The 27,966-nt window shown below is 52.0% G+C and overlaps 1 protein-coding gene across 2 annotated transcripts in view; it reads right to left on the reverse strand.

Moving 5' to 3' along the window:
- The window catches only part of Nfatc1 (nuclear factor of activated T cells 1), a 111,075-nt gene that overhangs the window by 28,719 nt on the left and 54,390 nt on the right, over nucleotides 1-27,966 (reverse strand). Inside the window, exons 7-9 of one of the 2 annotated variants that reach the window (XM_026783614.1) lie at nucleotides 22,600-22,655; nucleotides 18,900-19,032; nucleotides 5,596-5,981 (exon numbers count right to left, since the gene is read on the reverse strand). In XM_026783614.1, the coding sequence (XP_026639415.1) occupies nucleotides 5,596-5,981; nucleotides 18,900-19,032; nucleotides 22,600-22,655 (575 nt within the window). Of the gene's footprint in view, nucleotides 1-5,595; nucleotides 5,982-18,315; nucleotides 19,033-22,599; nucleotides 22,656-27,966 lie in introns of those variants that run through there. The other variant, XM_005356310.3, reaches the window with a different exon arrangement.

Below are 27,966 nucleotides of genomic sequence, written 5' to 3' on the forward strand. Positions count from 1 at the left end.
TGTGGCTCCAGCAGCCGGACTGTGTAGAGTAAGGGACCCTGCCAGTTCTGTGGCTCCAGCAGCCGGACTGTGTAGAGTAAGGGACCCTGCCAGTTTTCGGGAACAACTGCGGCAGAGATCTCAGAGGGCACCACACTCCTGATGGCCACCAACCACTGGACTCGTGGAATGTGGTGGACGTACTTCTAAATACCACCCACACTTGAAGGTTTTGTGCTCCGGAGCCAACAGAGCGGACCATTGTTCCCTGGCTCACAGATCTGCAGAATCAACGGGACGTGTGAAAGAGACATGGCCCGGAGGGCAGAGCACTGCTAGATAAACCGACAGACGCGGAGAACCACCCTTAGGATGCTCTGGGAGGGTTTTAACCTGTTTAGAGGAGAAAGGGGCATTTCCATACGAGAAGACTGCCTGCACACTCACAGAACACACACAAACGCATGGCTGCTGTTTAGTGCTTGCCTATGAGAAGCAGAAGTGCCACAAACGCCCACACAGCCACCTCAAGGTTACGTCTGAGCATCCTCCTGGCCTTGAATTTCTGAAAGATCTTTGACACTAACTAGCATAATCTCGAGGCCCGCGGAGCCTTTCAAGCTCTTGCCTTTAGCTTTTTTTTCCCTAACCTATTGTCTTACTTCAAATTACAATGCCGCAAATCAAGCTTGGTAGACTGTTAATAAAGGCTGATAGCCACATATTCAAATTCCCCACCTGGTAAGTACACTATACGGGACTGTAGGAGGACACCACAGTCAAAATCCAGGGTAACCCCAAGTACTTTACGTATAGCATATACCATCTAAGCTATGTCACTGGAAGCAGGGCTGAGTCAGACCTATGCTCCAGCCCCTCATGCAGCACCGGTGCAGGGTGACGTCCCTCCTCCGGCCTTCCTGCCATGTCAAAAGCACAGACACTGCAAGTCAGAGGCTGCCAGCCTGCAGAAGCAGCACCAGGACTGACCCAGGGTGACAAACACACCCCTTTTAGAAAGTCTGACTCCACAGACAGCCTAGGATCCTCGCCACCTGCTGGGCCTGCCTGCATGGAAGGGACTGAGATCCCCCGGACTGCAGAAGGGTTCTGCGCCCGAGCCCTGCCTCTGACTCAGAGCACACACTAACCCCTCATCCTTCCCAGCAAGTCTCCTGGTAGCAGCCGCCTGACACTACAGGCGCGTGTCTAGATACAACTGAAAGATTTAAGTCAATGTCTGCTTTCCCGACGCCCTGTGGTGTGCACGAAGGCTTGGAAAACAGCCTTCTGTGGTTCGCTCGCCCTGCAGGGAGCAGTTGGAAACTCCACCACGCAGCAGCTACAGGCCTGGGCCTGGTGAGCTCATGAATGTTGGGAGATCCCTCCCTTGGGGACTCCAAAGAGCTACTTAAGCAGCCTGCTGGTCGACACTGCCTACGGCCGTCGCCAACTCTGGTGGTGTGCGGTATAACTTCTGTGCCTCCCAGTTCATGGGCAGGCACCCCAGGGCATGGGGTATAGACTTGACGAGATGGATGCAGGGCTGAATTCTTTCTCCTATCTGTCATGGGGTGGCCTGTGTCTGCCGTATTCATGACTTGGTGTGTTTGATCGCTGTATACAGGCTCTTGCCATCATTGCTAGCAACGGGGAAGGCTTGGGTCTGGGCAGGCTGCCAACTTAGTCAAACTTTCCATGAGGAAAGCTTTTTGTTCTCTTCCAGCAGCTTAAGCTCAGGAAAGAAAGGGAGGGCGAAGAAACTCAGCCAGCCGACAGACACGGCTGGGCTGTCTGGTCTACCTGCTTGTTGTTTTAATGACATCTAGACTTCTGGACACCCAGCAGCCACCGACAGGGCTGAAAGGCCTGATTGTGGTAGAGACCGCAGGGTGGTCACCATCAGTGTGTGTATGGGGTGCGGGGTTACAGAGACCAAGAGGCTAAGACCTTTAGGCTGCCTCAGTCAAAGAACCCAAAGCAGGCTGGCTACATGGCACCAACGCAGTTCCGTGCCAGGGTCTCATCTGCACAGATGTGGGAACAAACCCTATATGCCTCACGGTATTTTAGGAGTTTCCAGATGTACTTGAAGCAGGAGCTTTGTGTGCAAGGGAGGCGCTCACACACGTGACCTAGAGGACTCATTCCAACAGGAACACCGCCACACGCTTCAGTCCCGTGACGGGCAGTGTAAGCAAACACTAGAGAAACAGTCAACGTGCGGCTTTGGTGGGACCTTGTAAAGGTCTGCCTTTCAAATCACGTGAGAGCCTCAGTGCCAACACCTTCAAAACCTAACCATGGCAAGTTGAAATGAAAAGCCCAAGTCTTATGCAGAGTGCCGGGGACAAAGAAATTACCACTGAGGCTTATGAATGGGTCAAATACATTTTCAGCAAAACCTCAGAGTGGAAATGAAAAAGACCCCTGGAAAGGGTGGGATTGGTTTTCTAGCCATAATTTAAATGACTCCTTAGATAAGGAGACATTTGGGAAGTGTGCCTGCAGACCCAATGACGTGGGGCACACCATGTGCTGTTCACGTAGGCACTAACTTCCCAGCGTCCTCATGATGCCAGTGCTGAGAATTTGTGCGTATGGAGAGCTGCTGGCGCGCAACCACCAGAGTTCATATTTTAGTACTGCCTTTTCCATGTTCTCAGAAGGCAAAATCAAAATGCCAAAAAAACCACGTGAGAACCAGTATGTGAGCAAGATCCCCTCCCTACCTCCTCCCTCTCAGGCGGGGCAGTCATAGCACGGCATCGTGTGAACCCCTGAAGCCCACAGACATATTAAAGGAGGTCCCTAAGAGCCGAAGGGATGTCTCTACGTCAGTCAACCCTCCTAGACTGTTCACTGCCCATCCTGTGCAGCTCGGGAACCTCCTGGTCACCAGTTTGTCCCTGTGCTCCTCCCATTAGTGACTCTGTACTTGGAGACCCAGCATCTCTCTGGAGAGGGCTGAGTGCCTTCTGATAGCTGGAGAGGGAGATTCCAAGAGAGGACAGGAGCCTGCAGCCTGACCTTCTCACATGGCCCAGGGGTCCAACCTAACGGCCGGGAGGTGATTATCCCCTGAGCCTTCCTACTTTCAAATGAAGTTTCCCCCTGCCCCGCCCCGTGTACCTCTCCCTGTTGGGTAAATTGATGACTGACCTCCTTTAAATAGGGGGTTTGGGGAAAATGGAATCTGGCTTTCTGAATTAGCTCTTGTGGTGGTTTCTGCTCTCTCTTTGTTCCTTCCCTGGGGAATTTAAACTAAGACCCCCTGGAAAAGACACAGCACCCAGGACAGGTACCCATGCCCAATTCTCGGCTCCTCTTCTTCACCTTCATTTCCTGTAGAGGTTTCCTGTTTTCTATATCAGCACCTCTTTTTTGCACCCCAACATGTGAGACTCTTGAAATGTTCTCTCAGGGACACAGTAAAATTCAACAAAATACGTCCCATGCCCCATGTGGGCAGTCAAGCCCCGAGTTCTGCTGTGTCGCTTCCTGGACACAGTGTCCTCTCCTCCCTGAAGGCTCACCTGCTCTCATCCCATGCCCACAACAAAGCCCTGTCTGACGTAGGCTGTGCTGGCCTCTGGGTCAGAGGGAAGCCTGGTTAAGACTGACTTCCTGTCTCTGGGCCAGAGGGCAGTGCCCAGATGCGGGAGTCCGGGGCTGGCTGGTCACACTGCCTCTGACCAGATGACAGTGATCCCACAGGCTTACACCGGCACTTGGTGTAGAAGGCGGGACTCTCGACACAGACACCAATGCCCATCCTGGACACTGTCCACCTGGGCAGGTATGAGGAACACAGGCAGAATCCTCAGGCTGAGGAAGCTGCTCTGGGCACCGTCACTGTGATCCTAGCCCTGAGTGACATGTAAGCAGAGTGGTGTGGAGGTGGATAAGGGTAGCAACAGTCCTCCGACCTGAATCCAAAGAGAAGAGACCAGCAAGGCCGGGAACCTCTCAGGAGTCTATGGGGGCTTATTCGGGGCAGATGAACATGTCTAACAAATGTACCGTGGAGCGGGACACTGGGTTCTAGGTTCAAGAGCTGAATATATTTTTGAGAAAAAAACTTTTGCATGAATCATTCCCCCAAAGCTTCAAGTTATGGATTTGGAGGGAAATGTTCAGCAAGAAGTTTTACAACTCTGAACACAAGATTCTTGTCAACCAAGTGCCCGGATGCCAACACTGGGCCTGTCCACAGGGAGCTTGGGATATTCTCTCATCCCTAATAAAGCTCACCCCACACCCAAGGTATCAAGGAGAAGGTGCAGAACCTGGGACTTAGTACCCTCTTTCAAATGTTCCTCCCAAACGTTCCCTTGGAAGAAAAGGAGTGTCAGGCTTGCAGACAGAAGCACGAAGAAGAGAGATGGAGAGGCTGCAAGGCCTCAACCTCAGAGATGGGGAGCTGAGCAAGTCCTGGCCTGGTCTTGGGCCTCACCTGACTCCAGGTGCAGCAAGGAGCTGGACCTGTTCCAGGTGTGCAGCTCTGCACCTGGCCTGGGAAACAGCCCACATCTGGGGAGACCAGCTGGCCTCCGAGGGGGCCCAAACACCCACAAACTATCTGAACAAGCTGGAAAACACTGCCGAACCCACTCCCAGTGGGCAGTGTGTCAGTCACATGTCTGGCCACTGTGGCAGTCACGTAGTCAGGAATTATCACTTGACAGGAACAGCAGCAAGGTGTCCAAAGACAGAGTTACAAACCCGCGCAGTGCAAAAGAGACACACCTGGTCACGCTTATGTTCAGTGATCCTGTGCCACCACACACAGCTGGGCACAGCTGGACAGACTATATCCAGTGTGACCCTCTGCCCAGAGCAAGCCATACTGTCCCAGAAGGAAATGCCACATCCTACCAAAGCCTATGGGGACAGCCACCTTGGCATTGCTCCCAACCTCTGGGCTCATGACACGGCTGTCACATTTGAACATCTGTACATGGCTGCCTACAGTACCATTACCTTGAACTGGGCATTGACTTAGACACTCTTCTCTAGCAAGCTTCAAGATGCTCGAACCACAAAGGCCACACTCTGTGACAGGCCTTTTCTGATGTGACTTTCTGAGGGTCACCTGGACAGCTATTCGCTTCACTTTTCACACCAAATCCAAGTCTCAAGTTAGAACCGATATTGCTCAGGCTGGGGTTGCCACGATTACCAGAACAAAACCACTGACATGCAGCCTGCTGGCTGGAGACTGTTCTACATGGCACAACATGGGGACTGTCTTCCACCCATGTCACCCCTTCCTTCCCAAACTCCATGGCTGTGCACACACCTGCTCGGCTGCAGGCACTTACCATCGTCCAGGTACAACTGGTCCAATTCCTCAGGCTCTTGCTTGATCACTACAGGAATAGGGGCCAAATTATGATCACTGTCCTCACGCACCGCTGGCAGTGCGGCTGGAGATTCATTTCTTTGAACCTTCTGCGGTTGTTGCTGCTGCTGGTGGCCCACATCAGGAGGGAGGGCTGAGGGCTGTAAGCAGGCTGGCTGGAGGGCAGCAGGCGGAAGTGGAGAAGAGGGGCTGTTGGGACAGAGGACTTGTTGGCAACCAAGGGGACAGCTACTGTTCACATGTGGACTCACCTGCGGCTGCAGCCGGGCGGGCGGGGGCTGCTCAGGCGAGTTGGGCTGCATGGCCATGGGTCTCGGCACTTCCTGCATGGCAGGGACCTCCGAAGCTGGTGGCTGAAGTCCGAGGTGACCACTGTGGCCTGGGCTGGTGAGGCCCTTGGTGTAGGCAGTGGAAGAGAGGTCATGGAGCTTCGGGCTTGCGTCGGGAGGCGTGGTCATCAGTGTGCTCCTCTGTGAGCAGGGGGCGAAGCCAGCCACGAGGCAGGAGCTGGGGTTGGGAGGCATGGTGAGCTGTTGGCTATAGTAGGGCCTAGGCAGAGGACTAAGTCCCTGGCTCATTGGTCCACAGGTCAGAGCTGGCTCAAAGTCGTCCGTGGGTTCCGTCTTTATAATTGGAACTGTGAGGAGGAAAGAGCAAGTTAAATAAACCTAAGTTGTAGCTGGGTAGGCTAGGCTGTGGCTAGGATACCCCGTGCAAAACAAACAGCGCCCTGACTGAGCCCCTCTGTCTCTGCCGATTCTCCCACCCAATTAAAAACAGGGTGAGTCACTGGCTGAGAAACTCACAGCTGGTTCTAATACAAGGAGGACTGCTTTCCTTGGAATTTCCCCCAGCACTAGCGTGCTATAAAAATCTATTTGCAAATGGCAGTGGGAGCTTTGGGCCCGAGGGCCCCATGGATTTGTAGCAATCAAAGTGAAAACTTCAGTTTGGGTATTGCCGCAATGCTGCTACTGACGGCTCTAGTGAGTCTGTCAGTGTGGAAAACCGAGCAGCACTGAGTTGGCTTCCTTGAGTATCCAGAGGCGGATAGCCATCTGAGATCGTCGGGAAGCCGGTAGACGCTGAGCCAGAAGGACACTGTGCACTCTGGGCAAGGGCACCATGTCTCCCATGCATGCCTTCTGGTTCCCACACCCAAGTGAGGACTCTGCAGCTAGCCAGCCCCAGGAGACCAGGCAGCCCCAGGAGACCAGGCAACCCCAGGAAACCCCACAGCCCCAGGAGACCCTACAGCCCCAAGCAGGGCCTCCCGGTTCTCCCTCTCTACTTTTAGCAAGAAAGCCCCCAGTTCAGGCAAGAGCCACAGAGACAGGTAACCTCTGTGGCCTGGAACTAGCCCCAGAGCAAATGCCGGACTTCTCCTCAGGGCCTGAGTTTCTACAGGTTAGGAAGCGAAGGTCCCGGGCAGAGGAAGAGGTGGCACACAGACCCTGGGGTCCTAGACAACCCCCCGCCCCCAGCAGCATTGTGCTGCATAAGTCATGTGCATGATGAACACTCACATAATTCTCTATTACATCTCACCTCTGCACATGCTGCACATGGCTGGGTTTGGCAGCAGGTCAGCCACCTAGGGACTGCCCAACCACTGCGGCCTCTTCAAGAGGCGCACACACTCCACACACAAACACACGTGCCGCAAAGGGAGGCCCGGCGTCTCCGTGAATAAATAAAAGCATATTTGCATTTTGAGGAAAAAGTCTTTAGCCAAGGTCTGCGCCAGCGGGAATGTCCATGTGTTCTTCGTTAGAGCCTGGCCTCTGCGCCACCAGCTGCTGTGAGGGATGAAGGCGCAGCTCTTCTGAAGCCTTGGCTCCACTGGGAGCTTCCTAGGAAGGGCAACCTCTCTCACAGCACAGCCCCCACTGGACGCCTGGAGGCTCTGCCCTAGACGTGGGCTGGGGCAGGTTGTGGTTTTCTGGTCTAGGTGCCCCCTCCTCACCTCTCAGTAGTAAGTCTGCACGGCACTCAGCGCCAGTGGCTCAGCCTCTAGAAAGCAATAGAGCCATTGGCTGCCACAGTGCCCTCATCCCATTCTCATCCACTCTAGTCTCTAAGACTTCTCCCGGCTTGAGCAGATGAGGCGGGCTCTGCAGCAGCCGAGTCTCAGGAGACGCTGACGTTCAGACATTCCATCTGAGGCGACAACAGTGGTTCGTGCTACTCAGACTTTCAGCCCAGAAGCCAAACTTGGCTGACGGAGCACTGGGTTCTTCAGGTTTGGGTTTGACATGCAAGTTCAGGCGTCCCTAGGTGTGACCCCAGGATGATCCCATGCTGGCTCATTCAAAGAGTGCGACTTCTCAGCTGACAGCTAACAGAGAGTTGACCCTCATGTGGTACCCCAACCTTTTTCCAAGAGGCTGTGGGTCCCCTGCTCATGACACTTTGCCATGGGCTTACCATGACTCGGGAAACCAGGTTGCTTGCACTGCGTTCATGCCAGAGATGTTACATACATATGGCACCAGGGTGACTAGCCAGGAGTCAGAGGTCAGTCAGTCACGTGAGAGAGTGGGGAGGTGGGCCATGTGCTGCTAGCATTTCCTGTGAGTCAGACATGACAGAGAGGGGACATGGGGGCCTGGCAGTGGGCTTTATGGGTGGCCTCCTGACAAGATCTATAAAAGTTCACCTGCCTGGAATCCAGGGTTGACCTTCAAGCCATCCCAGGGTGGCAAGGAGGAAGGGACCCTTGAACAGGAGCAGGGACCTAGTCACATAAGAAGACCAGATACAGTTGAGATGGCAGTGCCTCGGGCTACAGATTACTTGTAGGTAGGCACTTGGAGGCTTGATCAGCATGGGACCTGGAAGAGCTCCTCTCCAAGTCCTTCCTATTATCCTCCCATTCATGTGGTCTTTAGTTGTCTAGGAAGCTCTGGTGGGAGAGGGACCACAAGGAACAGAATCGTCAAGGCCGGTACTCCCCACATCCAGAGCTTCCTAGAAGTCTCGGGGTGAAGGCTTTTCAACTAATTCAACTCAACAGTCAGTTATTCTATCTGTCCTCTCGCCTAGGCCAGGGAAATCCCAGGTTCAGGCAGGTAACAGGCTCCTTTCTCAGCAGGTTCCCCAACTGCTTTGTAGGCTGGGAAGCTCTGCTAGGAACAAAAAAGACGGCGGACATCCTGGCATTTAACAAAAAACGGAAGGAAGGGAAACCCATCCCTCTGACATTAGAAAGTCGAATATGTGAAATCAGCTGTGGGTCCCACCCTTCCTAAGGATGGCATCTCCCAGGAGCTGCCGAGGAGCAGGAAGCCCTGGCCATCTGGGTTCTGCAGCTTGCAGTGAAATGTGTTATTCAGGTACTAACTCAGCTCCAGGCACGATCCTGTCTAGACAGCTCTGTGGGGGTAAAGCCGTGCTTTAGGAAAGACCCCCACTCAGCAGCAGTCCAGCTGGCTCAACCACATTGTAAATGCAGAATTGGCAAGAAGCAGGTAGAAGACAGGCCCTGAGAGGCACCTGGAGGCAGAACCGTATCCAGCCAGTCTCTGTGAGCACAGGCCTCACCCGAAACAGGTACCGATGTTGCTGAGAACGCAACTAGACCAGCAAGAAGGATCCTGGGTAGGAGTGGTTCAATTCAAAGCCCATATCCATACATGATGGTCTAAATGAGACTGGTCATTTTCAGAGCTAGTGTTTTTTAAACTGTACATGACTAGAAGGTGGAATTATTTCCAGACTAAACTGCTCTCTGTTCACGTCACTGGGTCCCCAGCCAGTGAAGCAGCCTAATAAGATCTGTAAAACCAGCCCCAACTGCCCAGCATGACACGAAAGGCACAGTCGCAAACACAGCTGCCCAGGACATGCCAGAGAATGTAATTTACCTGCCACACAGGGGCAGGGACAGCGAGCGTGGGCTGGATGTGGGGCCAGCAATCCAGAGGCCAGGCACAGTGTGGGTGTGGTGGTTACTCTGGGGAGCCCTGGAGATTCTGCTGTTAGGACCTTTTGGAACTACCTCAGCCCTGAACCAGCACCACATCTTGCTGACCACCCCAGAGTTTTCCTGGCATTCGGTCGCCTGGACAAGAAGAATGTTAAAGACCGCTTGGCTACAGGAACACGAGTCGTGATGGTCTCAGTAGGACTCCCAAGCTTCTATCTCTGGAGGGGCAGAGTGGACCAGGATGGGGAATTTGTGGTGGAGCCTATGCAGTCCCTTTTGGGGACCAACACCTCACTGCAACCCCTTTTCCACTCTGGCCGCTGTCTCTTTCTTTCTAACCATCTGGGACCACGACATCAGTGCCATTTAAGAACTGCCACACGACCACCCTGGGGATGTCGCCTGTTTGATTGGACAGAGGGAGACAGAGGCTTGGGAACTACCATTCCAATAACACGATCTTATATCCAGGTCCATTATCCCCAAAGCTAGACCCCAGCTCAGTGTCTGGGTTCAGGGCACATAGCAATGTCACCGAGCTCCGCACAGAGGGAAAGAAGGCACAGTGTTTTCTCCTAGCACCTGCTGACCCTGAGGTGGCAAGCCTGATCCCTGCCCTGAGGACACTGCCAAGGTCCCACACTTGACACATCCATCTCTGATGGAGGCGGCTGGGTCACATGCCATTCAAAGATGGAGACCATTGATGATTGGGTGGTCACTCAGAACAGCTGAGGACAGCTCGGAGCCAGAGGGGCCTACCCCTCTGGCGGAAAACTGAACCAAGAGTCATATTTTGTTGCCTTTTCCTGAGGCTCCCCACGGCTGCCTCCTCAACCGAAGTCACATACCACCGCTCAGAGTATCCCTGAAAGTCCTACATTTCTCAAGACTGCCTGTGTCCTCTGCATTTCTCATGTGGGGTTGAGGGTCTTTTAGGACATTTCCTATTAGTCAGGAAATAGAAAGAACACGTGCTGTGCAGAAGTGCAGGCTGTGCAGGCTCTCTGCTCTGCCTCCTGTGCCAGAGGGAAGCAGGAATATGACGCAATGTCTCCAGGCTAGGCCGGGTGGGGGGCAGGTAAGGGGATCCGGTGCCTGCCGTGTAGCTCACTGCAGGGCTATGCAACCGCACACCGAAAACATCACATTACCCAAGCTGCGAGTTTATAATACATGGTTTATTACGGGGAGTGAGCACACAGAGGATTAATGGCAATCTTTTGGGCCAGCTGTCAGGTACAAAGAATGCCCTCATGAAGAAGGTGGGCTGCCGGCTCCTGCTGGAACTGGGCCCTCACACCCAGTACAACACAATGCCGTATCTGTGTTGGCCGTGAGAGGTGTGTGTCATCATGCGTACCTGACGTCATGGGCACCTGACAGCCGTCCACCCTTAGTCCAGCAACCTTGTACAGTACAGTCCCTTGCACAGCGCAGAAGGACTCTCCCAGGCAGTGCTGGTGTGGGGAGCCCAGTCCTCACAGAGACTAGGGACAGCTGCCAGCTTTGGTCTGCAGTCACCTCAGAGTTTGTGTCCTGGGTTGGGATTCACTGGCCTTCAGAATTCCTCAAATCATGAATAGGCGACACCACCAGAGAGAGACAGATGCTCAGATGTGTGATGGGGAAAGCTCGCTCCTAGTCTCATAATATCTTGCACCTCCTGCACTGATGGTCTGTGGTCCAAAGAGCCCTAAAGAGAATCCCTGGCCTCTAGACTTGATACTTAGGCCTAGCAAATGCTTTCCTGTTCCTACGTGGCAATAGCGAGTGGAGGATGCTGCCCAGTGAGACCAATAGGCTTCATCTGGGTGCCACTGGGCAGTCACGTTCTGCTGGTGCTCTACTCCTAGGCCTCACATGTTCTTAACCTCTTGACATGTCCCTCCAGGTCGGGCTGGGAGACTGGGCAGCTGTGCTTCTAAAATGTCTTAGAGGCGCACTCTAAAGTTGCCTGCTGTGCACAAAGCTCAGCAAGAGCCAGGGTCTCTGTGACTCAGAGCGGAGGCACTCTCTACATCATGGCTAAGGAAACTGTGGATTGAATCCCTCCTGGGACCGGGGCTGTGTGTGTACACCGAAGGCTCCCAGGAGATCCAGCTCTTCTGTGCTTGCTAGTGGACAGCTGGTTCCTACCACCCACACCTCACCCAGGAACTTCGGTGTGTATTTCATGAACACCCACTGAGGAACTTAGGTGAATAGAGAAGAGGCAGCCAGAGGGTCCTCAAGAGGACCCAGAAGAAGAGATGGAGGCTCTTGGTTCGCAGTTTGGCCTTGGGTCTTAAGACTGACCACCTCAATGAGGGAGGGGTTGACGCCAGCTCTCCTGTGCAATAACATAGTGTGTACTTCCTGAGAGGAGTCTGGGATGTCTCAAGCACGATGTGTCATGCTGGCTCCAATAACCTCCAGCTGGACTGGAATGTGGCTCGCCCAGGGTGCAGGACACACTAGGTTTGACTGCTCAAACTGGGAGCAGGGTAGAGTATGAACTTTCTCCAAAACAGACAAGTGGAACAAGGAGACACTTTGATGGGGTGATGTGGGTAGGTCTCCAGGCTCTACCAGCTATTAACACCTCACAAATCCCAGCCATTTTATTTGGGGAAAGACGACAGCTTGCTAAGAAAATGTGGACAACTGAGCAACCTTGCCACCCAAGCTTCACTGACATCTGACTCCTGTGCCCCCAGTCCTCTCGCTCTGTAGAAGACCCAGCACCTGACACATGAGGTGTGTGTGCACCAAGAGAAACCACACATTGTGTAGACGATGCTTTTGTTGGGTTTCTGTTTAAGTATGCTTGCCCAGCTCAGGCCTCAGTGTGTGAGGTGCTCCTGCATACTAAGTGGGAGATCACCACTCGCGAATGCAGTCATCACACACGAGACAGGATGGAAACTCTAATGACCGAGGTGTGATCATTGGGTTAATAATTCAGTCCTACAGCTCTGAGTCAGTAGGACCTGTCTAAGGATTCTGAGGCAGAGCTGTGGGTACGCAGCCTGCTTCACCAGGCATTCTGGGCATCTGTCAATCACAGGCCATACCTTACTTCCTAAGCTCTGAATCTTGAGAAGCTGGGAGAACTTGGAGGCCCCCCAAATTCATGAAGAACCAAGTCCCAACAGGACTATGTGGAGATGGGGCTTTTAGACCTCCCATAGGGTTGGTGACTAATGTTTAACCAGCTGGTGGTATCTTGTCACCGTTGTGGAGCAAGTAGTCGGGGACCCTTACAGAAGCCCTTCAGTGAAACCTGGCTATGGGCAGAAACAGGTACCGGATACTGTCCCATGGCCTTCCTGGTTAGCATGCTCAGTCCAGGTGGGCACTTCTGCCATGCAGGCCGCCTTCCTCTACACCTGCCTTTTCAGGCACACTCAAGTGTTCCGTCTCAAATTACTTCACTAACTATGTTTCCATACAAAAGAAGTTTTGTTCAAAGTCTAAAATTCCTAGAGAACAGAAGTCAGATTGTCTTCATGGCAGAGTGGCATTAAAGCCCGAGTCTCACCATCAACATCAGCAGCTCAGGAATGACAACTCAGGGGCAAGATGTCAGGGGTAAAGAACACATAGAGCCATCCAAGTCCAGGCCAAAAGGCTTCACACATCTCCTGCTGAGGGTCCACAAATTCTGCAGGTCAAGGACCCGAGAGCTGGCAGATGGACAAACACACCTGTCATCCAGCATACAAAATGGCTATGCATGTGTGTGGCTTCCAGCTTCCTGGGAACATGGGAGTTAGTCTCCCAGAGAGCTTAGACCTGAACCGAGGGATGTATTGGGGGAGGCGGCGGGGCGGTGCTTAAGGAATGGAAGCTAGCCCTAGCATATGCCAAGGCCGGCTGACTCAAGCCTTTTGTACACCGCCTCATTAGTCTTCTTGCCTGTCCTGCAGGTGAGGGTTGGGAATATCCCCTTTACGGAGCATCAAAGGGCTCCTTTGATAGATAGTAGACATGTCACTAGGTCCTAGTTCCCAGCGATGGAGCAGTTCTTGACCCAGAGAAGGGAAATGATTTTACTGTCTGTGAACACCAGCCCACTGCCCACATGGATCAGCTGGGACACAGTCAGGTAGAAAGTGATAAAGGCCATTTATGCTCCATGGCAGTGGTGGTCAGAAAAGGCGACACACACACATTCATCAGTGATGTTCTATCCAATAGCTGCTAGAGTTTCTCTTTGTGACGATAGCTCCCCCTCCAGTGGCTGGGGCTCAGGGGCTGCGATACCACATAGGACAGAGCGGGGTGGGGCAGCCAGGGACCTGAAAGTACTGCACAGGCAGCATCTGGCAGGCAGCTCTGTTGGCAGCACACAGGCAGAGCTACCTTCTGCCTACCCCCCTGCCCATGCATGCCTAGGTACTCATCTCCTTGGGTGTTCGGCTCACTCTGACTCACATTTTTGTTTGTTTTTGGTGGCACATGGCCCTTAGATTTCTAAACAAAGCTACCTTCCTGCTCTCCATCCTAATGGGCTATTGTGTCCTGTTATCTCTCCATGAGAGGCCACAGGGCAGGGCTCCCGGGGCCTCCCTCTCCAACCCTTCCTTCCCCAGCAACCGGGTGTCACACAGGTTCCATGGTGTTCTCTCTCTCTCTCTCTCTCTCTCTCTCTCTCTCTCTCTCTCTCTCTCTCTCATCCTATGATCTTCAGGACAACCTCTACCCTTCAGTTCCTCCCCTACATGAAAACGGAAAGTCCACAGATGCAGGTGTGTGCACACAGTTATATCACGTGGTTAAGAGGTCTACATCTCGGTGCCATTATGTTAGCATTTAGGCAAGGGTGCCAGCAACTCTCACTCCAATTTGAGGCCTTCTGACAGCTGGAAAGACCTGGGAAACCACAAAGATGCAAAAATAAATGGCTTCTTTCAGTGCCCAACATTCCTCATGGATGCAGAAGGCTGGCATAGGGCAAGAGTCAAATCTCTCTGTCACATTGGTATCAGGATGAGAAACAGATCCCTCCTCACTGGAGACGGATTTGAGAGTTTAAGGGATCAGGACTCCGTGATCCAGATGTCTAGGCAGTCCTTGGCCATTATCTCAAATGCTTACTGGCCAGTGCCACCTGAACATTGAGGCACACACCTACCACAGCTACAATGGCCAGTTAGTTACTGGGGTCATTTGGGAGTTGAGAGTAGTTGCCACCTGTAGCTCCAGGAGCCGTAGACAGCTCTTCCTTACCCAGCCTGCCCTCTGCTATCTTCACGAGGACTTTATTTAGCTTGCAGGAAGGAAATCAGGCAGCACAGTCCCTAGAATTAACACACTTATATGGCACACACCACATTGTGATCCCTGTTGTTTGAAGTCTTCAGGGGCTCTTTAAAGAAGGCAGGGTCAAGCTGAACGGTGGCAAGTGAGGGAAACTGTCCCGCCCTTTATCCTAAGAGCTATTGTGTTCTGTGACCCCTCCTAAGACACCCTTGGAGCAGGGCAATCTTGGTCCTCTTCTCCAGCTCCAGGCTTCTAATAGGAGAGGGGCTGCATGAGAGGCGGTGGGTACACAGGCAGACAGCCATAAATTGTGCTCAATTCTGCCATGTCATCATGGTCTCTGAACCCAGGCCAGGGCGGTTACAAGTTGAGGCCTGATATTTTCAGTGTAGTCATAGTTGTCATGGTCAGGGCAGTGACGAAGCTACAGGGCCCATGATGCCAGAAATCCACCATAAGGTGGGAGCTCCACTTCTATGGTTGGGCCCAGGCCCTCTGCTAAACTGCATCCACGTCTCCATGATTCTAGAACCTAGTGACACAGCCAAGGACCTGGCAGAAGGAGTCTCATGGTTGCCCCTATTCCTCCGAGATGGAAGTGTATCTCAGTAACTGGCATATGAACAGAAAGATACACTTTTTAATAACCAGGAAGGGTTCAAGAAAGCAACTTGTGGTATTTTATTCTCTAGGTCGCACATGGCTCCACCCAAGAGTCCACACAAAGAAGTGTGTGGCGGGGTGGGCCTCAGAGATTCAAGGACTCCTGAGCCTAGGGCAGCTCTGTCCTTCTGGGCTTCACCTGCTCAGGGGGTTGCTTGCCTGACACCGGTTCCGCTGGAGTGCTTTTACTGTCCTACAATCAGGCACTGGTCTCTGCCATCAGGTGAGTCCCCAGTGCTGGGGGTGGGAGCAGGTGTCCTGGGCTCAGGACAGGAAGCGCCCACTCTCACCTGCACAGCTCTGCCCTGGCTGGGAAGGGCAGGGCTCCTAACCACCTGAAACAGCTTCAGATGAGGTGACAGAATTCCAGAACCCCACAGTTTATTTCCATTTATCTTTTCATGGTACAGAAACACTGACTTTGGGGTGTGTTTTCAAGATAGACCGATTCTCTTCTGAGTACCCCTGCAGCTGATTTTTGCCATGGCTGGTTGGGAGAAAGAGCTCTTCTGAGGGCTCAGACTAGCAGAGATGCTCATCCTGCAACTCCCACACCCACTTATCACTCTGTAATTCTAACCGACACGTTGGAATAAGGGCTTGGACCTACACATTCCTGGCATAGCCCCCATCTCACGATGGTGTCCATCTCGGTCCCTTTGGCTCAGGGAGGAAGATTGTATATTCCCCTTGCAGGGAGAAAAGCAAAACCAGTGACAAGCAAGAGACTCGGGAAGCCCGGGAGGCCCTCTCTGGCTGGCTCTGGGACTCCGAAGCCTCCTCTCAGGTTGCAGGTGCTTTTACCATCTGGGCCTGATGACTATCCCAGAGACACCACAGGGCCCGGCGCAGGATTTCCAATGGGATGTTCACGGTCTGCAAATGGTGCCTTGCATTCAAGTGGAAACTCTTCCCGTTAGACACACCCCAAAGGGGGCAGAGAAGGGAGAGGCCAAACTGCCCTTCCAGGGCCACCGCAGACCATGCACCAAAGACATCGCTCCCCCACCACCGCCCCAGAACCTAGAGGTCCTAGAACTCATCCGATTATTCTGCCACCTGATCCCTATCATGGTTTTACTTTGAGAGTAAGGAAGGAGGAGGATGGTACAAGGTGGGTGTCAACCCGCCGAGCTTATGGGGCAGAAAGCTAGTGGCCAAGAGGTGTCCCTCCTGCCTCCTAAGGAGCAGAATACCTTGGGCACTTTGATTTCCCACACCCTGAAACTCAGAGGAGCCTGAACAAAGGGCAGTTTTGTGGAAGAACAGGACCCTTCCACAAGGGGGTCTGATGCGGTCCTTTGAAGCAGCCTCACATCTAAGTTTGAAGGAAAACTAAAATGAGCTTTGATTTTATATGTCTATGGAAGAAAATGAATTTCACAGGTAGGGTTTAAAAGGATTTATTCCTGCTTCCTCAAACACCTGACAGCATATTTTATGGCCTTGAGAACCTGCGTCCACAGTGGTCACCGGTACGTGAAATAGGGATGTACGTGAAGTCCACTTAATAGTACAGGAAGACTTGGGGGAAAGGCTTGTAACTTCACAGCCAGTGTCTAAGGAGCAAAACACAAGCACTATGGACCCAGGTTAATTACGAGCTCTCAGGCCCTGGAGGATCTCCAGGACTCAAACACATTGATCCGAGAACACAGGTGCTATGAATACAGCCCTTTGTCAGTGTCAATGTGCTCAGAGACACATCCCCGAGCAACAGATGGCACAGAGCACGGAGGGAGAGCGCCAGACAGAACACGGGACACGGGAGCGGGAGTTCTCCATCTGTGTGTTTATTTATTTAAAAAAAAAACAACAACACATGTTGATAGCCAGCCAGGCACCAGGCAATGAATAATGCTGGGGTTCAACCCTGCGATGGCCAAGGTCTCTCTGAAGGAGCTCACAGTCTAGTGGTGTGGAAACATGGCCAGTCCCCGGGGCCATGCTGCTGGTGGGCAGCCATCTTGGGGTTGGAGGCAAGAGTCGGGGCAGCAAGATGAAAAGGTTGAAGAGAAGTCGGGACCATATGGCTGAACCCAGAAGGGCTGAGGAAGACCTGCACCATGCAGGAGGTGATGGGCAGCTGGGAGGTTCCAGCAAGAGGCTTTGCGGACTGTGGGAGGCAGGCTGGTGCAGACCATAGTGTGGAGCAGCTGGCTTGCCTAGATGCTGCCTCCATGTGGGAGGCAGTGGCGAACTTGGGACACCAGACCCTGGGGCCTCACTGCACACACTGCACCACAGAGCCCCCTTCCCCACCCCCCGACACAATGCTCTTTACTAAACTGAGCACATTACAGAATCTCTATCAAGGACTCAGATATGCCACCAAACAAGGGAACATTAATCTTCATGAAATTTCTACATTGTTTTAGAAAATAATTTTTTTTTCTGTAAGGTTTAGACCTTTGTAAATTTTGGATCAACCATGCTTGAAGTATAATCAGGACACAATCATTGCATTTTCAAACAAATAAAAAAGACCAAATATTTGTTTTTGTAAGAAAGGTTGTACATTATTTCATGAACCAAAAGGCCTTGTGGAATGAACTCTGGAGCAGTGGCAGGATGGGGTGTGAGCAGCTGTGCTGAGGCTTGCCATGCTTCTCACAGTTGCTTACATGGATGCCCTTGTATGGGAACTTAACAAAGTTATTGTTCTAGTTTTGAAGGGCATCCCTAGGGCTTGCCTGATAAGACCATTGATTTCAGCATCTTAATACCGATTTTTCTTACTAAGATATTCCAAATGTCTTTACACTTCAAAAAGAGACCCTGAAACCTTAAAAAAAAAAGGAAAATCTTGATTTTACTAAGACAGCAATGTGGCTGCTTTCACAGGTAGTGAAAGTCCTGCCTTGGACAGGGCTCTTAAATGATATGCACATCTTAAGGTTTTGGGGGGGGGGGAAGCAACAGTATAAAAAGGTTGTTGACATAGCTGAGCTTACTCAAAATACAATAGAGCTCAGGATAACAGCCCACTCTGCTCTCTGCACACACATCCTGCCACAGGAGAATGGCCTGCACCACACAGGAAAACCCCGGATGCCTGGGACACACCTTTCTACAAGTTTAAAGAGGGTTTTTTTTTTCTCAAAGCAAAAAACCAAAAACAATAACAGTATTTTCTTAAATAAAACAGTCTAGAAAGTTGAAACGGTGAGCTGATCATATCTGAATGAAAAGAAGCCATTCCCCAAATGAGCAAACCCAAGCAGAAGACCTCCCACCTGAAGGCATCCCATCACCAGGGGATGGCGTTATTAAGCGGGGACCCTGCATGCGGTGTGGGACCATCGCTATAAGGACAACACTGTGTATGTTCCCCAATGGCTGTGGCAGGCTTATTTTTGAGGCTACCTACAAAATTGCTCTAACAAATACTTGTTCTACCCCAAAGACTCACAGAGGGTAGATAGATATACCTCGACCTCATCAGCTTCTGAGTGCCGCTGCTTGGCCGCTGAGCGTTTGCAAAAAGGCTAGCAAGTGATTCCCCCAGCATGCACCAGTCACAGGCAAACACACCCAGGCTTCGCTTTTCTTTGAGTGGATGGGCGACTTGGTCTTGTGAATAGGCAATCACGTGGTGTGAACAGAGCAACACAGCCACACTGTTTTTATAACAACATCCTCTCACGGCCTCTGTGGCTTAGTAAAAGCCTCCTCGCCGCTCACTTTCAGAGCTTAAGGTTAGAAAGACAGCGTTACCATTGGCAGGAAGGTACGTGAAATGCTGGTACTGGCTTCTCTTCCGCTTCCCGTTGCAGACGTAGAAGCTGACTTGCACAGGGCTGGTGATTCTCTGGTTGCGGAAAGGCGGTATCTCCACCACCAGGGAATTCTGGTGAGAAACAGCAAAGAGAAAGAGGCAGTCAGGACCTCACAGACCAGAAATGCTTTGTACTGAGGTATTGCCATCAACTCAAACAGCCGTCTCTGGCTACCCACAGGGCCTCCGACAGGGACTTTGGTGTGTAACCCGTTCAGGTTTGATCACGAATTGGCTATAAGGTGTACTCACAGGGAAGAGGAACCCTGAATTCCCACACTAGAGGCTGGAAGACTTTTATGCTGGAACAGAGCCCAAGAAAAGAGAACCCACGAGCATCTCTCAGAGAATGGAGTCTCCTCCCTGCTACTGGGGCAGCAGACTCTAGGGAGTACTACTGCCCCAACATCCAAGGCCCAGTGACCTTCAGACAAAATGAATTGCTCTCTGCCTACTTGGAGACATGAGAGGGAGCATTCCTTGTGGACACTGTCCAGAGTGAGCTGCAACAAAAGTCGTGGTGTCCGCCACAGTCCCCAATTTCCTCAAAATGAAGACAAAGCCGCTCTCAGCCCAGGACCCTGGAACAGCTGAGAACACAGGGAAGAAAATACTAGACAGCTTGTGGTGGCTGGGGCTTTCTTTCCTGTTTTTAAGCAGAAATATACAAACTTTGGACATGTTCTTTCAAGGGCAGACAAAAATGCAAGGCACAAGCCCTTGGAACTCAGTGGAAATATCCAAATGTAGACTCCCGGGGGTGCCTGGTCCTAGGTGAACCTGGAGCTTGGCACAGTCATGCTAAATAGAGCCAGTGCTTCAGAGGGCTATACCACATTTCTGCTGGCGATTTCAAATCCATAAAGTTTCTTCATTCTGTTTCTTTCATGTGATTTCAGTTTAACAGACCAAGAAAAATATATATCAGAAAATCCATGGTATCATTTCTTTTGTTAAAGTAATTAACCATAGCTTGTTATAACGGTAGCAAATCAATTGCAGCAAACTTTATTGAGTTGCGTTAATAATAAAACCTCAGTAATAGAAACAGAAATCAGGAGAACTTCAGATCCAGCCTCTTGGATTACAGAGAAAGCCCAGTGCTGTGAACCCTTAGACATCAGCACCAGGGCAGGACTGGCCAGGGTGCGCTGGGCTCTGTCCCCTGGGATCCATCCCCCAGGACGAACTCACTCCAGCAACCTGCTGCAGCTGTTGCATTTCCTCCCCCTTCCTTTGAAAGAAATGAGGGTGGGGGAGGGGCAGATAAAAGGCGTGTTGGCCCATGCTACATGGTCGGCTTTGTTGGGGGCTGCCCCAAACTGTGGCGACTCAGGTCTGGGCTGTGTCCAGCTTTTAGTGGTCTCACTGTGAAGCTTGAGTTCATTTGGGCGAAAGGACACTGGGTGGCTTTTAGGACGTACTGCATTGAAGGGAGCTGCAGGTACAGCTGGCACTCAGGGGGTGGCAGCTGCTACCACGTAATGAAAGAAATAACTCTTCAGAAGGAAGCAAGGGAAGACACAAGGAGACGCATCTTGTTGATGCTCAAGCTGAAGCCAAAAAGAAAGAATAAAAGAAAGGAAGGAAGGAAAGAAAGAAAGAAAGAAAGAGAGAGAGAGAGAAAGAAAGAATAAAAAAGTCTCTGAAGCCCCTGAATAAGGAATACAAAATGGCCTCGAGTGCCACCAGGCTCTCCTGCCTGGCACGTCAAGGAACTCCCCTATACCAAGACCGCTTCCACAGGAGCTCCGCCCTAGGACACAGGGGAGGAGCTGGATGAAATGTGACCTGAAATTCAATGATGGGGATTGTCGACGCTGTCAGAGACAACACAAGCTGCAGCTAGCATGGGCTGCCTCAAGTTCATAGTCTTAGTTTATGCAAGGTGTAACCACAAACACAGCAGAAATATCTGCAGATACAATGTGTGTGCAGTGCATGTACGTTTGTGTGTGCCTCTATGTGGTGTGTGTGTGTGTGTGTGGTGCGTGCGCCTAGGCACATGCCACTATCTTCAATATTTCCACAAGGGCTTCTTGTGTGAAGCTGAGAAACTAGACTGAGGTAGAGAAAGGCTTCCTCAGTGGGAGGGAGAAGCCAGGTATTGCGGATGAATGATTAATGTTCACCTTCATGAACAAGTATCATTCTGGCCAGAGAGGACTCGTCTACCTGACAGAGACTCTGAAAGGCTTCTTGAGAGTGGACAGGTGCGTGGAAGAGGAACTGCAGTAGCAAAGCCAAGCTGTTTCATTCTGACGGAGTCACCCAGAGGGCGGGAAGGCAGCCTGTGCCTGCTGCAAGTGAAGCAAACACCCTGGCGACTGTACGCTAACGAGAGCCGTGACCACCTGTCTGCTCTGTGAGTCCCGTTAGCAGCATGGCCTGTTTATGTGACTCTGGCTGCCCAGTGTTCGCAGGTGGCCCAGGAGAAAAAGCCCTTTACTCATACTTGCCCAGGGTTTCTAAATCATTTAAACCCCACTTCCACACCCTCAGAGCACACCAAAGGCCCCCTTTGTCCTGCGTTCACAAGAGCACTGCCCGGACTATTGGAAAGCAGTCAGTGGAATGAGTTATAGTCTGGGAGGATTTTAGTTGCCTTCACGAAAACCCGCTCCCTGGCTGTGGTATGTTCTGCTATCCTGAGACTGGAGAGAAGACACACAGAACTCAGCAAGGGTTTTCTGACTCGTCTGAACTAATAATTGCTTTAAGCATCCACGGCCTAATGTCCAATTAAAGGACACTGTTGGGGTTGGGGATATAGCTCAGTGGTGGAGCATTTGCCCAGCATGTGTGGCTCTTAGTTCAACTTCCAGCACTGCAAAAGCCAAGCAAACCAGAGAGAAGACCGTGAGGATGGTGGAGACAGACTGCAGTCTGCAAACAAGGCCTGACTCCACTTTGGCCCCAGTGGCCATTGGAGGTGAAGAGACCGGCGGCAGTGAGAAAGGAGACCACACCAATAATCAAAAGCATGCTGGGGTAGCAAAACGTATTTCCAACATAATTAGCCAATCACAAACAACAATGGCCCGATGCGAAGGTGAAGAAGAGGCACGGGCAGGTGCCATGTCTATGAGCAGGCGGGAGACTAATTATATCACCCACGGGCCATGCCACACGGTTACCACAGCTCATCAGCAAACCCAACCAGCAGATCTAAGCTAGCCGGTTAGGTCTACCCTTTCATCCATGTCAAGTTCAAAACAAGAGCGCTCGGTAGCTGAGGCATTCTCTGGAGAGGGTGGTGGCAAGTCACACAGGCAGGGTGGCATGTCCAGGCAGGTGCTTGGTGTCCATGAATGAGACTTAGAACATCAAGATCTCCCGGGGGTAGAGCATTAGCAAGAGGAGATAGAATCTGGTACCTCTAGAAGACAAAGCAAACACAGCACAAAGAGGCCTCAAGTTCCATCCAGTCTCTGTCCTCATGGTCACTGCTATTGCCCCAACTCTACCCTGATGGCATTTGTTTGGGCAAGAGATTTATGGCTGTGTTTTCTCACGGCCTCTGTCTGGGGTTTTTTTATGTTTTTTGTTTGTTTTTTTTTGTTTTAGCATTTCTTCATTTTAACGAACAGGAGCCCTGGACTGGCCTCCAGTCCCTGATTCAGGATCCTAAATACTTACTGGCTTGCACAGGTCTCGGTCGGTTTTTGCTTCCATCTCCCAGACGTGGTGGCCATCTGGAACAAAGGGCAGGAAGAAATCTGTCACTCCGTGTGAGCATAGTCCGAAGAACAGGGAGGGGAGAATGGGAAGGGATGGTGACCCAGGGGAACGATAGTTCTAGCTGCTCAGGGTGTGGGTCAGGGCAGAGCTCTGGGCTTCCTAGACATTTGGCCCTTCCAGTGGTGAGCACTGACCAGATTCAGAGCACTGGCCTTGTATAGTTAGTAAAGTCCAAAGACAAGGTCCAGTGTAACTTCTGAGCCAGAGGGACCCCACACAGTCAAGAATGTTTCTAATGGTCCATCCTTGTATCCATTTTTACATGCATCTTAGTGGCCCCAGCACACATCAAGAAAGGGTTCCTACCTCAGTCTCTTCTGAGGGAGACAAAAACAGAAGAGAGATAGAGGCAGGGAAACCCCTGAATCCCAGCAAAGCAAGACATGTACAGAGCCCAACTTGGCGCTGCCACTTGGTGCCTTATCCCACCAGCCTCCCTGTGTGTTTTGGGAGAGCTCCGGGCAATGCCCAAGCCTCTATCCAGAGGAAATGCTGAGGAGAAGAAAAGTCTTTCTTTGGCTATTTCATGCCACATCAGGACCTGGAAATGCAAAACACGTGGTATTTTTAACCTTAGTCCAGTGGCTGTTTGCATGTTACAAAAAAAAAAAATTAAAAGGCTCCCATAGGCACAGTGAAAGCTCTTATTGTTCTCTGCTGGCGGTGAGGTGTGGACCCAGTGCTTAGAGGAAGGGTGTCTGCCACTCACAGGCTCTGAGTCCCCAGGCCTGCCGACAGGCCCATGACCTGGGGACAGCTGGGTGGCTCCCGAGTTGACAGATATCCATCCCAGCTTTTATCTTCTCCAATGAAGTCAGTTCCTGAGATGAGCCGTTAAAGCGGCTCATGCTTGGTTTCTGCTCCCAGTCCATTTGTCTGTCGCTAACCCTACATTACTGATAAATCAAACACCAGCTCCTTCCCTCAGTCCCGGACAAGGGTGGGTGGAGGGTGGAGGCACAGGGTGGAAATGTGAGTCATGGGAGGCTCCGAGAGCCACCCAGGCTCACCAGGCCACAGCAGCCTACGAGACGCTCCAGGCCCCGAGCAAATCACCCATCAGCTGAGCCCAGGAAGAGCCCTAACCGGATTCCCTAGCCGCGCCCCTCAGAGAAGACAACAGGACACTAAAAATACACCTGGCCATCCCAAGAGCACTGGAATGTCATGAGCAGTGGACCCCCTGGCCCTGGCAATTCGGGGACTTCAGCTGAGCAGAAGAAACGTTGTCACCATGTCACCACGAGGGTCAAGAGGGAAGGGCCGACATGCAGCTCTCTGACCACGCGCTGGCTGTGCAGCCCTGCCACATGCTGTGCATGTGAAGATTAGGTTTGACGTCTACAAGGCAGAAGCAGCACATTTCTGCTATCTCTGCCACAGCTTCTGAAATCTCGCTGGGCAAGGCCACTCTCTGGCGGCAGAGAGACTGCAGTGCCTTTGCCTGAGTTCAAATCATGTGGCAAAAAGTTAATGAAACGTAGGCATACAGGTGGATTGGACACTGTGGACATGGCCACACAAAATAAGAAAGGTCTTTTCCCTCCCTTTATCACAGCTGCCTGTGAGGAATGCTCCCTCCATCAGAGCCACTGAGGAGGACATCGTGAGCTGCCATGACACGCTGGCTAGCTCCCATCCAGCACCACGCCTACCACCAGCAGACAAGACGGAGCTCCGTTCCTGTCTTCTAACTCGTACCAAGTTAGATAACTCATCGGATTCCGTTTCCCACTGAAATATGGTTCCTTGCAGCCACCAAGATGAAGGGGCTGCTGTCAATCACTTCCTCCCAGGTCAGGGTATTCAAAGCGCTGCTCCCATCTGCAGGTGCCACACAGTGAAGAAACTGATTGATGGTTCTTCTTGTTCTGACACAGCTGACCGAACTTTCAAATGCACACAGGGCAGGCTGCTTCTAGCAGGAGCCCAGCAGCCCAATGCTGTGGAGATGGCCCTTTATAATCCTGAGGAAATCATCAGAGTGTCAACCGCGAGGGGTGCCCATGACCCAGAGGAGCCCACAACATCCTCAACAAAGAGCCCATGCTCAGAGGCAAGTTAACACAGCCCTGTTGAGAATCTAGCCTCTCCCAGCAGGGAGCCAGCCGGCCATCCTAAAAGGGCCTTTGTGTCCCCATCTTATCGGGAGCTCCCTAGGCTCTCAGTAGGAAACTGTGCTCCAGTTCAGAAGTAAAAATATTCCAAATCATTAGGGAATTCCCTGCGGTGTGAGTCATCGGAAAGGCTTCCCCACCACACCCACCCAAGGTTTCCACACAGCCAGCCTGCAGGTCTGAAGTGGCTCCACTGGCTGCAGGACGCTGCTGCCACCACAGGCCCACCAGGCCAGTCACAGGCCAGGGAAGGGGCTGAGCCACTGTTTCCAGCTCAGGAGTGGAGGAGCATCCTGGGATATGTTTTCTACCTCCTCCGCTCGGTGGGGCAGGAGGTTTCACCCTTCCTGTTCTGCATCTGCACCACACCATCCTCGAGAGGGGCGGGTCCAAACATCCCAGCATGGTGAGGCCCCAGGATGGGTGTGTTAGGAGGTTGGGGGAGCACAGCAGAGGCCATGCAGAGCTGCACTTCAGAGGGGCTCTGACGTGGACAGCCTGGGACATGTGTGGGTTCTCTAACCTTCCACGGACCATGCAAGCTGGTGTATACAGATATGTATCCCTTGGGTCCCTGCTGGGGAAACTCCTTCAGCCAATGACCTTTGAGATGCCTGTTTTTCTCTGGTTAGAAGGGCAGCTTTGCACTCCTCAGCAGCACCCCAAGGTAGACTAAGACTGCCCAGCATTTTGGAAAACAGCCTGGTGGCGCTGGCTAGCTGAGGACAGACGCATGCCCAGGTATGTGCCACGGGGAAGGCTCAGACACTCACAGAACCTTGTTTATGAACATTCACAATAACTTCATTCATGACGAGCACAGAGAGTGGAGCAACTCATGCCTATCTACTGGGCAACCTATCTTTGTGGACTGGCCACATGGAGGTACTGGTCAGCCAAAGAAATGAGCAGAGCACTGGGCTCTACTACTAGGGGCATGAAAATGCCATCCTGTGAAAGAAACAAGACAGCAAAGCACAGACACAGTCTTGACTCTACTGCTAAAAAGTATCCCAGAGGCAAATCCACAAGGTGTGGGGGAGAGGGGGGATGGGGGGCATTTGGATGGGGAGAAGCGCTGATGGCTTCTTGGGCTCTTTGTGGCTAACACAGACCACTTGAAGCTTGTGACTCAGCAGCCACTCTGTCCCAGGGGAGAAGGGGGCAGGTAGTCATGGTGCCATGTGGGAGTCTGTGTGGAAGAGGATCCACAGTTAGACAGGGTGCCAGAGGGCTGAGGACCAGGCTTGCGCTTTACAACAAGTTGCTTGGCTAACCAGCACTCTGGTCGCTTGCAGGGTGACCCCCCACTTCACACACACGCACAGAAACACACACACACAGAAACACACGCACAGAAACACACACACACACGCACAGAAACACACACACACACACAAACACACACACGCACAGAAACACACACACAGAAACACATACACACACATGCACAGAAACACACACACACACAGAAACACATACACACACATGCACAGAAACACACACACACACACAGAAACACACACACATACACACACCTATTCTCTCACTAGACTCCACCCCATGAAGTCCAGCGTCTCCCACACAGCCACTCCAATGAGTACTTCCAGTACCAGAGCGTCAGAGACACACCCATCACACCTGTGCCACGGCTCATGGAAAAGGGACCTCTCTCGTCAAGATGAACGCATCCTGGGCACGGAGCAGACAGCATAAAGCCACGGGAAGTGCACCCCCTGAGAGATCTGGTTGTTTGTCGTCTACAGACACTAGGCAGAAAGGTGTAACCCAGTGGGACTGTGAGTGAGACAGCCAAATGGGATCCTACAACACTCAGGGGAGAAGATGGTCAAGGACCAGCTGCTCATTTGTAGGGACCCTGTGTGGCTTCCATCACACTGCCCAGGAAGCCCAACAGCGATACACAGCACGTACACAGCTTGTCAGCACCAGGAGCTAAGGCAGACCCCTCCTACCACAGAGGCCTCTGGGCAGCGTCTAATTTCTGAATGCCCAAGGTGGGTCTATCATTGCCTTTCCAATTCATTTCCTCCTGAGGCTTTTAGAAATGCTATCAGTGCAAGATTCTGGGTCCAGTCCCCCAGCTTCCTTTACTCACTGGGCCAGTGATTTCTGGAACCATGTAGAGCTGGGCATGTCTATGGGGCAGAACTTCAAGGGTGCTCTCTCCCCAAATCTTGCTGAGTGACTGTGGATGGTAGCCACGTGGAGCCTTGCCTGACCAGGTCAGCACAGTGGTATTTTTATGCCCATGATGAAAACAAGCGCATGTGCAGAGAGGGCTGATGACGTACAGAGCCCGGGCACAGACGCTGTCCTCTGATCTGGCCCACCCCAGCACCACGGCCAGGGAATTGGAAAAAGGAAAGCATTTTCCTACAGCTGGTCACCGTTTCAGGGTATGTGTAACGCCTCCAGCTGACCCTGAGACACACGGTGAGTAAAAAAGCCCACGGCAGCTGCATCTGGGGGACTTTCAGAAGGTCTTGAGGAAGCAGAAGAGGTCTCTGTGGCCACATGGCTGAGGCACGGAGATTATAGACGGCAGGAGACTGCCTGGCAACAGGAACAGTAGGAACGACGGTGGATGAAACAAGGCTGGTTGTCTCTAACTGTAACAGCCATATGGTGGAAAGATGTCACAAAATTTGAGGTGCCCCTGCTCTGCACTGCAAGTGGCAGGGACATTCCACCTGGGGTCAATGGAGTACTCGGTCATGTCACACACGCACATACTAATATCACCGCATGTGCATACACACACACTGACAGACACACACCTCATGACACACTGACATACATACACATTCATCCACATTCGGTTATACATTAAACACTGCCATACACACATATCATATACATACGGACACACATACCATAGACATACGGACACACATACCCCATAATGACACCCTCCACTCCCTACATACTGTCTTAAAGCCATAGATCTCGCTGGAGACTGTTTCCTAGACAGGGGACAGTATGCCCTTAAGTCTACAATCATGAACAGACTCGTACTTTAAAAAATAAACCAGAGCCGGGCGATGGTGGCACACGCCTTTAATCCCAGCACTCGGGAGGCAGAGGCAGGCGGATCTCTGTGAGTTCGAGACCAGCCTGGTCTACA

Source organism: Microtus ochrogaster, chromosome 18 (genome assembly GCF_000317375.1).
Source record: "Microtus ochrogaster isolate Prairie Vole_2 chromosome 18, MicOch1.0, whole genome shotgun sequence".
Taxonomy (NCBI): Eukaryota; Metazoa; Chordata; class Mammalia; order Rodentia; family Cricetidae; genus Microtus; species Microtus ochrogaster.